Raw genomic sequence first — 13,426 nt, forward strand, 5'->3', positions numbered from 1 at the left:
TTTTTTCAATGATTGTCTCTCTTCTCTATAAACATCTGAGGATTGAAACTTGAAAAAAATAAACTTTGTAACTGAAATGTAAAAAGCTAAAATAATAAAACTAAATAATATTTAAATCAAAGCTTTATAAATCAAAGTGAAGCTTTATCTGCTTTTTGAACAGTTAAATGAAAAAAAGGATTCTGTTTTTTATGTTAAATATAGTTCTTATTATTTTAATTTCCTCAACTATATATAAAATTATATTTTATAACATCGATGTTTAATTTAATATTAGAATATTTTTTGAAACTTTTCATATGCGACCATGTAAAGTAAAAAAAAATAAAATTATCTCAATACATAAAACTATATTAATATAATTTGAAAAGATAAAATTACATATAAAAAATAATGTTTGATAACTAAAATATAAATAAATGATACATTAATGTATAATGTCATTCACAATACCATTGTGTGAACGACTATATTGGGGACACAATAAATGTTCCAGCTACTTTAATTTTATTTTTAATTTGGGTTAATTATATTAAAAAAAACCTCATATAATTTATTTATTGTTTTTACTTTAATTCTATTCTTTTGAAAACTACATTTTACATCTTCTAAGTTCATAAGATCATAATACTTGACATCCTTACTCTTACACGTAAAAAAAATCAATAGAAAAATATTTTATTTAATTATCATTATTTTTATTTAATAATTAAAATACAAAAAAGCTAAAAGTTTTATAGTAATCTTTCATCAAACACTTCATTTACAATACGAAATCATCATTGTAATTAGAAGTGAGTAAAAAAACTAAAAAATCGATTAAACTAAGAAAACAAAAAAAATAATTGAAAAAACCGAACCGTGAAAAAAAACCGATTAAACCAATTAAAATTTTAAAAAAACCGACCGGTTCGGTTCGAATAAGCCTGAAACTGAAAAAACCAAACTGAACTAAACCGAGCAAAACTGGAAAAAACCGAGTCAAACAAAAAAAACCGAGCAAAACTGGTTTGAACCGGTTTTTATTCTAAAAAACCGAATCGAACTGAAACCAGTCGTTTGAACCGGTTTCAGTTTTTTTAAAAAAATTTTAGTTTGGTTACTAATTTTTATAAAAACCGAACCGAACAAAAAATAATCACCCTTGATTGTAATTAAAGTTGTTTTTGTATTTCATTATCTTTTTTAATTCAATAAAGCATGAACTCAAAGTCACCATACTCTAAGCTAGCATTAATTACTCGATGGTGCATTATTTAGACCCTTTTTATTTAAAATTATTTTAGGTCATGTTTTAGTAAATTTAACTAAATTTATTTTGAATTATCATCACTTGAATTTCTTATTTTCATGTTGAAAATATTTTATCTTCCGCACGATGTAACATAGGCCATCTATATAATTTGTAAGAAGCTGTTTGAGAACGCAGTGTAAATCGCGTTTTTAAAAAATTAAATTTTTTTGTTAAAATTTATTTTTTATATATATTTTAAATCGTTTTAATATGCTGATCTCAAAAATAATTTTTTAAAAATAAAAAAAATATCATTTTGATACATTTCGACATGAAAAACACTTTAAAAAACAATCGTAACTACCCTTCCAACCAGAACCTAAACCAGAAAGAGAAGAAAAAACAAGCAAATTACAACGATAAGTGAGAAATCAGTTAACAAAAGAAAAAAAAAGATGGAAGAAATGGTCAAATGGACCGTTAAAGCTCCTAGAACTATGGGTGAGTAAAAAAACCGGAAAACCAATTAAACCGAGAAAACCGAAAAAAAATAACCGAAAAAACCGAACCGAAAAAAATTGATTAAACAGATTAATTTTTTGAAAAAACCGGCCGGTTCGGTTTTATAAGCAAAAAACCGAACCAAACCGAACCAAAACCGACAAAAAATCAGAAAAAAACTAGCTAAAACCGAGCCAAACCGGAAAAACCGAGCCAAACCGGAAAAACCGAGCCAAACCGAAAAACTGAGACAAACCGAAAAAAACCAAGCAAAACCGGAAAAAACCGAGCCAAAACCGAGAAAATCGAGCCAAACTGGTTTGAACATATTTTTGCTCTAAAAAACCGAACCGAACCGAACTGAAACCGGTCGGTTTAATCCTGTTTTGGTTTTTTTATAAAAAAAATTTTAATTTAATTATTTTTTTATAAAAACCAAACCAAACTGAAAATGATCATCCTATCTAAAACTAAAGAAGATTTTTAAGCGTGGGGCTAAAATCTTCCCTGAAAAATGACGGAAGATTCATGATAATTTTACATATATAGAAAAAGAGAAATGAGGTTGACATGAGAGGAGGAAAGATGGCCAACCCCTACCTCCATTATCAAGATTCCTTCGGACGTTTCCTTGAGAAGAGTGTGCTTCTCTCATGCCTTAAGAGGGTCCCACAATTGCCCTTCCTCTTCATCGCAGCCATTACTGATGCGCCTCTCTCCTTCTATAAATAGAGCAGGGCTTGAAGATATAACAACTCATTAAGCTACACAGAGAACACTTTCATACCCCAAGTCTTTTAGTTCATCCATTTAAGCTTAATCAATCAATCATCATGTCTAGCACCTGCGACACCTGCGACTGCCCTGACAAGACCCAGTGTGGGTAAGAATTCTTCTTCTTTTTTCCCCCTTCTTTTGCAAACCTGATTAAGCAGCTCTTGCTTGTTTATGGTTTATATATGTTGTGCAAGCTGTATAGTAGGTAGTTCATGTTTCTGCATGGCTTTCGTGCTTACATTATGCTAGCTGCTCTCTCATGCCATGCAATTTGTGATTAATTTTCAGCAAGAAGGGAAGCAGCTACACTGCTGGCATCGTCGAGACTGAGAAGAAGTAACTTTCGCATCTCTATCTTTGAAGTCCTGTTGTCGTAGTCTTAATTAGCGTAGAGAGACATGATTGAAGCTTAACTATGCACTGATGATTAATAAGCAGAATGAATAATATATATTGCTTTATTCCTAAACATTTTTGGTTCGTCAGTTAAGATTGATAATGAAGGACATGGGAACACGATGCTAATACAATGGAGTCTAATCTTTTTTTGCAGCTATGTCTCCTCCGTAGTCATGGAGGTGCCAGCAGCTGAGAACGATGGCAAGTGCAAGTGCGGTACTGGCTGCACTTGCACTACCTGCACATGCGGTCATTAAGCAAGCACATCAACTACCATGTTTGATGTGGGATTGGGAGTGGATTAATAATGTAATTTCTGATAAATAATCTGTGTTCTTCTGTACTTGTGGGTGTGGAGTGAACAAACAAAAGTGTCCGTGAGTGTCTTTATCTTTTGTGTCTTCTTCATTGTTATGTATTGGCCATGTCTGTGGCCTCAGGTGTGGTTTTAATGAAGTCTTATAATTAGTGTAGTACTCTGCTTCTCTCATCTTTCTAATCATTTACTTCACAACTATATTGTCTCCATGGCTAAAGTAGACCTAGACTACCAGAGCAAGAATATTGCTGAACTTCATTAATCTAGAGTTCACAGCCTATCAAGCGCGGTATGCTCTGTGATCAAATGGCATAAAATTTGATGCATGAAAGCATAGCTTCCCCACAGCGAATTACAATCGGATAGCGTTACAATAATTAGGCAAGTTAATTTGAGATCGTTATTGCTTAAGAAATCAGTTTTTTTCCCAGTCCACAATCTTGCAATCAACTCTTCTTCGTTGGGATCGTGTCAAGATTTTTCTTTCCTTCTATTTTCTGCTAATGCACACAACACTTGAAGATTCCACAAGTAACATGTCACGCGCCAATCAGAAGTCATAAAAGATAAACCCAAAAGCAAAAGAAAGTTAAATTGGAAGAATCTAATCTGAGATCTCTGAACTCGAAGAGAAACGGCATGGCCAGCAATATGTTCAAGTGATTGCGAAAGAGAATACTCAAAAGGATGACAAGAAAGTAGGTAACCTGGCCAGCAATTGTTTGATCATACAACTAGCAAGGCATGCAATGATTAGTGGTCGTAAAAGATGAACAGAAGAAATCAGGGAAAGGGTAACTGTCTGAAGACCTTTAGATCAATTTATAGTAGCGTGTAGAATAATTATCCATCCTTGGTTGCTTGCTTTTCAGCCATTAGATCTCCGCATGATAAACTGTCAATAACCATCGTAAGAAAAGCTGAGAACAATATCTAACACCATTGATTAAGGAATATGAAGAAGGAATCATAAATGAATGGAAGACTTCAATGGCATCTTAAGGAATGGAATACATTGGAGAAACGAACTTTAGTCTACCTGTTAAATCACATGTACAGACAAGAATAAAGCATCGACAAAGAGATGAGACAAACACAGTATCAAGGCCTCATTCATGCATTTTGGCCATTTTCAATTGTTAGTGGAGTTCCAAGAAAAAATGATTGCAGAGATGAAAAAGTCAAGCAAAGTTGCGGTTTTTAGCTTTATTCCTCGTGTCTGTTCTATGCTCGAAGTGATATTCATTTGCCAAATGTTGAAGTCCTCACTGGACAATGAGTCTTAACCTATTTCACACAAACAGCTTCACCATTCTCCAAAATGCTGTCGTGTTTTAGTTTCTTAGTTTCAGGGCAAGCCAGCAGTTCCTCTTTTGCTTTGATTACAGCAAATTCAAAGCAAAATCATTGAATCCTGCTTTCATACTCAGAAACAAGACACCGTTGTGTTGGAGACACGGGGGAAGAAGAAAGGAATTAAGAACATCAAATTCAAAACAAAATCATTGAATCCCGATTTCTTTCTCACAGTTTTAAATCATTTACCATGCATTTCAGTTTTGTTCCTTCTTTGCCAACTAGTACTGTTCTAAATTCAAGATTATTCTGCGTATCATCTTCACCGGAACTCGTCAATTTTTTTCTTCATGAGCTCTCTGGTACGACGGCATCAGCTTATTTGAGATCAATACAACTCTTATCCTAATTTGTTCCACGACATGGTAATTAGGGGTGAGCAAGAAAACCACCACTGAAAGAAAAACAGTATAAATATAAACTTTTCTTCTAACTCTAAAGGCCAAGTCAAACCCAGCGGCCCCCCTCCTCCAGGTTTTCTCTCTATCTCAGTTCTCACATCTCCCCTTCTCTGGTTTCTTGTCTTCTCCAGTTTTAAGGTTCAAAGTCTCGAGAAAAAACAAAGGTATCTAGCAATCTTTAAAGGTATATCTTTCTTTATTTTGCTCAATTCCATTCCTAAATCTCCATTTCCCGTTTGGCCAATCTCATGGGAACTATTTGCTTAAAGCTCTGAAACCTATCAAATTGAAGCTATCAAGCTCTTCTTCCATTGCCATCCACTCTGCTGGTCTGGTCACTTTTCCTTTCTACTTAGTGCTTTATTTATTTATTTATTAGTACATATATATAAATGCGTACACTATTTCAATAGATCAGATTCGTTCACTTTGTTCCTTTACATTACAGGAGCAATAGAGTCTGTTAAAAAAGCATATGATGCATTATTGTTGGATGCTGGTGGAACACTTCTGCAATTGACAAAGCCTATTGAAGAAACTTACGCTTCCATCGGGAGAAAATATGTTTTTTTTTCCTTTCTTTTTATGCTATTACTCCTATTATTTACGTTCGGAATAATATGCTATTTCTGGATTAGAATGAAGTGATTCGCAGCAGGGGATTTAACACAATAGTTTTATTAAATCGGTTTTTCCCTTAACCAAACCAAAAATAATTAGTTTGAATCAGTTTCGGTTTGAACTAGTTTCGGTTTTTAATTTAAAATAATATAAATTTTTGGTTTATTTTTTTTTTTTTCAAGTAAAAACCAAACAGAATTGAAAATAATAGACTGACGCAGCATGTAGAACGACCAAAATAGTGCAAATACCATATAGGAGGGGCATAAACTTATCACTTGACTACATACATAAAACGTAAAAGAAACATGAGAAGAAGACTGAGTTTTTTCCATTTTCCTGTTTCATCACTGAAGTTTTGGCAAACAATCTGAAATGTAGTGTACAAGCTTTGAAATACCATGAAAGATGACCTTATATGTCTTCCAGTTTGAAATTCTTGCAATCAACTAACTCTTTGGACTCACACGTCTAGATTTCTCTTCTTATTTACCTTTTCCATTTTATAGCTAACGGACACAGATAAGGAAGGATAAAAAATGGAGAATCTGTTCTCTGAACTAAATGACAATTAGCATAGGAAGCAATGAATAAAAAAGATAGAACTCGCGAGTTATAAAACTCGTAGAATCTGTTCTCGATATTGACAAAGAAGATAGAACTGGCCTGGCATGCAGTGATTAGACGTTACAAAAGATGAAATGAGAAGATAAGAGATGTTATTGTCTGAAGATGCATTGCCCAAGTTAGACGTTCTAACCCAGAGTTATCCTCTCAGAGTTGCTTCTCAGCCCTTCGACAAGCTCACTTGAGTTCAAGAGAGATGTAATGGCTCAAAAGTGACAAAGAGGATAATTCAGGTTGCAGCAAAGTTGATGAGAATGTCTAATTCTGGACAATACACTTCAGATTATAACTTTTCACTTCATCCTTGGCAACTGCTACTTGTAAGGATAACAATCAACATGTGAGGATAAGCTTGCATAAGTACGAGATGAGAGTCTATAAACTATCATCAGAAGTTCAGAACAATACATAACACCGTAATGGAATTTAAAGAAGGAATCACAAATGGGAGAGTTATTGGCATGTAAGGAATGCAATACATCAGAGGAACAACTTTCCTCTGCCTGTAAAATCACAGGTTCAAAAAATAACAGATAAAACTGACAAAGAGAAGAGACAACACAATATCAACCCCATCCAAGGATTCTGATCATTTTCAATTGTCACAGAGGAAGGAAAGAAATCATAATTCAAGAAGATAAAAATGACTGCAAGTACAAAAGGTCAAGAAAACCTGTGTTTTCTACCTTTATTCCTTCTATTCAGTATGTGTAATTCCAAAACAAGTATTCTATATTCCAAAATGGTATTGATTTATGAACTAAACCATATCTACCAAACTCAAATGTTAAAGCCCTCAGCACGGAGGCACAGTCGATGAGCCTCAATCCATTTTGCGCATGCAGCTTCACCATGCTCCACAATGCATTCGTCCCTTAGTTTCTTAGTTTCAGGGCAAGCACAGCAGATCTTCTTTTTGGGCTTTGATTCTTTAGTAGAATTTGTAATTACTGACACCTGGCTGACAACTGGGGCAGGGGAAGCATTTTGCAAAGGCAGTCCACCCATCACAAATCTGCAGAAAACACATGTAAGGCATAAAGAAATAAAGAAAGGAATGAAGAAAATCATTCAAGAACCTCTACTCTATTTATAAACTCATTACATAGGTTTTTTTTCGTTGTTATAATTCCAATGATTATACAATTCACTAGAGGAGAGTTTTTCTGTTGTGGATAGAGAGACATCTATTTCTTCATTACTGTATTGTTTGTTGTTCATTACTAGCTGCTTGCAATTGCTTGGTTCTTCAGAAAAAAAAGAGGAGATTTTTTCTGTTGTGAATAGAGACATCTTTTTCTTCATCAGAAAAAAGTGCACCTTTTCCTTTCTCTCTTTTTGCCAATTAATGCCTTTGCCACCTGGAGTCCTTGTTCTACAAATTGTCCAATCAATCAACTCCACTAAAACAATTCAAATTTTTTGTTCATATGTTCCATTGCAAGACTGTCCTCCACCATATGAGATTTACTCATATCCCAATTTGTTTTCCTACAAAGGGATCACTAATCATCCTTCTAATGCAGCTCATAGCACAAGCAGTTCAGTATGATATCCGACTCCATCAAACAATTTGAAACACTGCCATACCATTAAGTGCTGTTTTGCTTACTAAGACAGAAACTTAAGACCTGATTAAGTACTCCACGTGGTAAATCAACAACATGAGAGGTTTGTTTTTGTTCATATTCCCATTTCCCCTCATAAAAATTAGACATTTGGCCAAAAATCTGTCAACATTATACTCAATCAAACCGATGAATCTGATTCAGACACAGTCATGAGAAGCAATGGAGCACAAAAGCCTAATCTAAATGCACTTATATATGGGTTCAAGGGAAAGAGACAACCACTCGAAAAAGACACCCCATTTCTTTTTAAATCGAGGAAGCAACTTAACTCAACCAAGCTTCTCAATTACCCAATTGAAGAAAGCTGTATAACACGAATATTTTGTAACAAATAGGACACGAACAGGCACAAATAATAAATAGCCCAAATGTTGAACGAAATCACTTCTCTGGCCACTTTATCTGCTTGTGAACTTTTCGCTAACTTATTTTTGTGTTATATAGCAGTACTCTATGCAACTGACTAACTATATACCCAAAATCAACATACAGAAAATAGAAACTTAAAAAGTTCAAAATTGCGCTTCACCCAAGTTCAGAACCAACAATAGAAAGCTTCTCGATCAATAACTTCAAGTAACCAAACTTTTTTTTTTAAAAAAATAAATAATTCATTTTCCTCGAGTAAAAATCCGACCTTTTTCTCGAAGAACTCCGGCATATCATCCTTTTCATAGCAGTGAACGATCATGTCTATCATGTTCTCAGTTTCTCAACTATCTTCAAGGTAAAACTACAATATCTTCTTTAAAACGGAACCTAAATATTGAAATTTATGCAAAACATATACCCAGAAACCAAAATCAATTAATGATACCGATTATAATCATTTGTCATTACAAAATTGCATTCTTGACTAAAAAATCATCTTCAAGGTAAAACCATTTGAGCTTTTGATGACCTTTCCTCATAACAATTAGAATTAAAGAAAAAACAAAAGCAAATAATAATTCTGAAAAAAGAAAAAGAAAAAAGTTTATTCAAATAATAAAACCAGAAACAAAGCAAAACACTAAACCATAACAGACCATCTACAACTTAAAAGACAATAAAGGAACAGATGAACACAAGGAAACATAGAAAGAGCAAAAGAGAAGAATAAGTTACCGTTAGAATTTTGTCAAAGGTTTCAGGAGTTGGGGCTCTGCAGGGTTTCTGTTGTGGTTGAATGCTAGAAACTTCAGAGAGAGAGAGAGAGCGAGAAGAAGAAGAAAGAAACGGGTCCTAGACAAGATGTTGTGGCGTTCGTGGGCCGAGCCTTCATGGTCCAATAACAGCATGTACTTTTCTTTTTAAAGTGGAATAAGCACTCGGATTGCGGCTGAAACAGAAGCTAAATCTTTTTTTTTTTAATAAAATTATTTTTTAAAAAAAACATTATTTTGATTTGATGATATAAAAAATAAATTTTTAAAAATAAAAAATATTATTTAAAAATATTTTTAAATTAAAAATATTTTAAAAAATAACCACACTCTCAAATCAACTAAAAATAATAATTATTATTTTTATAATAATAAAATTTGAGCATTAAAAAAGATAGGAAGTCTGTGATCCTCCTAATTATTATTATTTTTAGAACGATAAAATTTCAATATAAAAAAAAATAGAGAGTCCTATGATCCCCTTCTTGATAACTTTTTTTTTTTTTTACATTTGCACAAACATCAAGATCAATTTTTAATAAATTGGGACATTTTTGATTTTATAGTAATAATTATTTTTTAAAATATTTTTTATTTAAAAATATATTTAAATAATAATTTTTTATTTTTTTATTTTTTTAATATTAACACATTAAAAAAATCTAAAAACACTAAAAAATAATTAATTTGAAGCAAATAACAATAATAATAAAATAATAATTCTTTTCAAAAATATTTTTGAAATAAAAAGACAAGAGAGTTCGAAAAATACAATGGTAAATAATATTTTTTTATTTTTAAATATCATTAAATAAAAATAATTAATTTTTTTAAAAAAATTTAAAATTATTCTTGAAATGCAAAGAGAAAATATGATATGATATGATGAGAATTCATATTGTACAATACTCTAAACCGTGGGGGGGTCACTGTTCCCCTATACACAAAACACTGTGGATTACAAGTAATCCACAGTGATTCTTCTTCTTGTTTTTTTTTGTTAACTTTTTTCTTTTATTTTATTTTATTTTCAGAATTATTTTTTTTCAACTTTCTTATTTTTTCTTATTTTTTCATTTATTTTTTTTCCAAAATTATTTTTGTTGATTTTACCTTTTAAATATTGACCTGATTAAAATTTTTGCTTTGTAATTTTTTTTTAAGAAATATTGTGGATTGCTGCGATGTTTTTCCACTTAGTTTTTTAATTTTATTTTTTTATTTTTTAAAATTATATTTGTCGATTTTTTTTAATATTGAGCTGATTGAGAATTTGGTTTTGTAATTTTTTTCTTTAAAACATTGTTGATTGCTACAATGTTTCTCCACATGGTTTTTTTCCTCCAAAATTATATTTATTTTATTTTTTAATATTGAGCTGGTTAAAAATTACAGTTACAATACGTGAGGAAAGCACTATAACTTATTTTGAAAATTATTGTTTATTGCTACAATATTTTTTCCCATATGGTTTTTTTAAATTATCCTTTTTAATTTTTTTTTAATATTGAGTTTTTTGTGAATTACAATTACAAGTCATTACAAATAAGGCTAAATCATGTGGGGAAGCACTGTAGCTTTCATCACAAAACACTGTGAATTGCTACAGTGTTTCCAACATGAATTTTTTTTTTGTGTTTGTTTTATTATTTTTTTATATAAAATTGTCTCTATCGATTTTTTTTAATATTGAGCTGATTAAGAATTTAACTTTGTATTTTTTCTTCTTTAAAACACTGTGAATTGTTGCAATGTTTTCCCATGTGATTTTTTAATGATTTTTTCCAAAATTATCTTTGTCGATTTTTGTTTTAATATTGAGTTGGTTAAGAATTATAATTACAATAAAACTAAATCATATGAGGAAAGCGTTGTAGTTTTTCTCACAAAATACTGTGGATTGTTGCAATATTTCTCTAAATGATTTTTTATTTTATTTTATTGGGAAAAGCGTTATAGTTTTCCTCACAAAACATTGTCAATTGCTACAACGTTTTTTCTCATAGGTTTTTTTCCTTCCAAAATTATCTTTGTTGGTTTTTTTTTTTAATATTAAGTTGGTAGAGAATTTAGCTTTGTAATTTTTTTCTTTTTATTAACTGAAAAGCTAAATCATGTGGCGAAAACACTGTATCTTTCCTTATAAAATACTGTAAATTGCTATACATCATTTTGTTCAGTCTCTAATTTTTGAATCGCCAACACAACTTTTTTTTTCATCATGAAATATTTGCTCCATCATACCTTTAATTTTTATTACTTATATAGTGATGGTTCACAGTTATAACACTATTAAGTACATTTATTTTATAAACTCGCGACAGCACACGGTCATGTCATCTCATAATATATATATATATATACACAAAGAAATAAAAAAATAAAAGTTGGTGTGACTCCATTTACAGTTCTTGCCGTTTGATTAATTAGACAAATCAATCCTCCCTCGGATTGCTTAACAAAATCCTGGAAATGTCTTGGCATAGTTTTGTCCCAAACTCAAAGCTGCAGATGCGTGCAAATTGCAATATCAGTAAATCAAATAGACTTGAAAAATAGCAAGAAAAGATTGCCAGGAAAGTAAGAGATGGCAGCAAACTTTTATGGGATTCAAATTTCTAATTATTATCAAATATCTATCTATTTGAAGAAGGTTGATTTACAAATGCCATTGAAATTCAATACAAGAAGCCCACAGAGGCACCACAGTAACTGCAAGAAACTTCTCCAGTTGAAGATTCTCAATTAAAAACAAAATGGCAGCCCCCAGATCTCATCTCCAGCTTTTCTTGGAATCCAAGCTTGTTCAAGATCCATTCAAGAACTTAAAACGCGCACTAACCAAGAATCCGATCCATGCTTTGCGTCCATTTCTTTAAAGTTCCAGATTCACCCTGTAATTTACAGAACAGAGCCAGGAAAAAAGATCCCCCTTGTCAGAACCTGTAACGCTACACCAATAACAGCTCAAATTTATTCGATGATGGACTGACTATCTGACTATTGTAGCTTGCTAATCATACTTCTCTCTCCAAGAATAAACAAGAAAGAAAACCCAAGAAAGAGCCAATGCAATGTCACCAACAACTAGTCTAGGCAAATCACGAGCCAGATCTTCAAGCTTCCTCTCAAAGTAAATCCTCCAGAAAGCCATTGAAACATGTAGCAAGACACAACCTTTAGCAAAGAAACTCTGGAACTCTCTGTCCTTAACAAATGCCACCATGAACAAAAGGAACCCAATGGCAAACAATAGCAACCCAGAAAAGGAATCAGAGGTTTGGATCAGGAGTTGGTCATGTGGTGTTGAACCTTTAAGCTTTGTAGCTATTTCAATGCCATGACCAAACACAGTGGCCTCATTTGTGTAAAACATCATCAAAGCTCCACAAGTTAGAGCTATCACAGAATGAAGCATACATATCAGAAAGAAGCCAGAGGATCCCATTTAATCAAGCACCAAAAAGAACTACTCTCCCCTCTCCTTTCTTTAACTCTATCAGAAACAATGGCTCAACCCAACAAGAAAAGGCCTTTAAACCATAGCTACCAAAGTACAATACAAGAAAAGAGTAGCATCGACCCTATTGAAAGAGCCCTCAAACCTACTTTTTTAAATGTGTGATCTTGAAGAAAGACGATCGAATCATTGATCAAGATTTAAAGCCCAGAATTTGATAGCAACCCAAGACTCAAAAACCAAGGCAAACCCATTAATCAAGACCATAACTTGATCTACCCCACCAATTGTACCAAGAAAACAAATCTTGAATCAAAGTGTATTAAACAAGAAAAACCCACATAAACCCCACCTCAAATTTCAATATAAGACCCTTTTAATCCACCAAGAAAAGACTATAGGATCCTAACCTCAAATTCAAGATGTTGAGAGACAGATCCAGGAAACCCTTTTGCATCCCAAAACCCTAAAGCTGTAAACAAATTGAAGGGAAATGAAACTGGAACGGGGAGGGGTTTAAAAGGTAAAATTATTGGTGCTGATCTGGATGTGACATTTATGGGTGATATAATAATTGAGCTAAATTAATGGATATAATAATTCTGTGGGCTCAGACTTATTTAATTAAGGTATGTAGATTTGGACAGAGAGGTGGTAGAGAAAGCAATAATTTGGTGTTTTATATCCTTTCAAGTGGCAATCCATAGAGATTTCTTGCGCTCAATAATCCCATGCCAGACCTTCCTCTCATGCACAAAATGCCTTTGTTTTTTTATGCCTTTGCTTCTTGTGCTTAGCAATTCCACATTTGTGGGTCACATGTTCACTGGCCTACCCTCTACCATTTGTGTTTCTAATTATCTTAAATGTAGAAGATAAGCTCTTTTTGGAATTTTTTATTTTTGCTTTTTGGAATTTAGAATCCATGTATCGTCATGTAGGAGGATCAAGTTCA

The 13,426-nt window shown here is 32.4% G+C and overlaps 2 protein-coding genes and 1 long non-coding RNA gene across 3 annotated transcripts; 1 reads left to right on the plus strand and 2 right to left on the minus strand.

Moving 5' to 3' along the window:
• Positions 1-3,165: 3,165 nt before the first annotated feature.
• On the plus strand, positions 3,166-5,659 carry LOC133691919 (uncharacterized). The gene is made up of 2 exons (XR_009841841.1): positions 3,166-5,316; positions 5,436-5,659. It is a non-coding gene; the product is annotated as an uncharacterized LOC133691919 (long non-coding RNA).
• A 1,130-nt stretch (positions 5,660-6,789) lies between these two features.
• On the minus strand, positions 6,790-9,115 carry LOC133699070 (cytochrome c oxidase copper chaperone 1-like). The gene is made up of 2 exons (XM_062122208.1): positions 8,974-9,115; positions 6,790-7,250 (listed from the first exon to the last, which is right to left on the minus strand). Exon 2 carries the CDS (start codon positions 7,241-7,243, stop codon positions 7,016-7,018), a length of 228 nt encoding a protein of 75 aa, XP_061978192.1. The 5' UTR covers positions 7,244-7,250; positions 8,974-9,115; the 3' UTR covers positions 6,790-7,015.
• A 2,484-nt stretch (positions 9,116-11,599) lies between these two features.
• Positions 11,600-13,317, minus strand: LOC133686832 (uncharacterized). Its single transcript, XM_062106998.1, has one exon. It carries the CDS (start codon positions 12,457-12,459, stop codon positions 12,025-12,027), a length of 435 nt encoding a protein of 144 aa, XP_061962982.1. The 5' UTR covers positions 12,460-13,317; the 3' UTR covers positions 11,600-12,024.
• Positions 13,318-13,426: the final 109 nt, after the last annotated feature.

The sequence above is a fragment of the Populus nigra genome, chromosome 1 (genome assembly GCF_951802175.1).
Source record: "Populus nigra chromosome 1, ddPopNigr1.1, whole genome shotgun sequence".
NCBI lineage: Eukaryota > Viridiplantae > Streptophyta > Magnoliopsida > Malpighiales > Salicaceae > Populus > Populus nigra.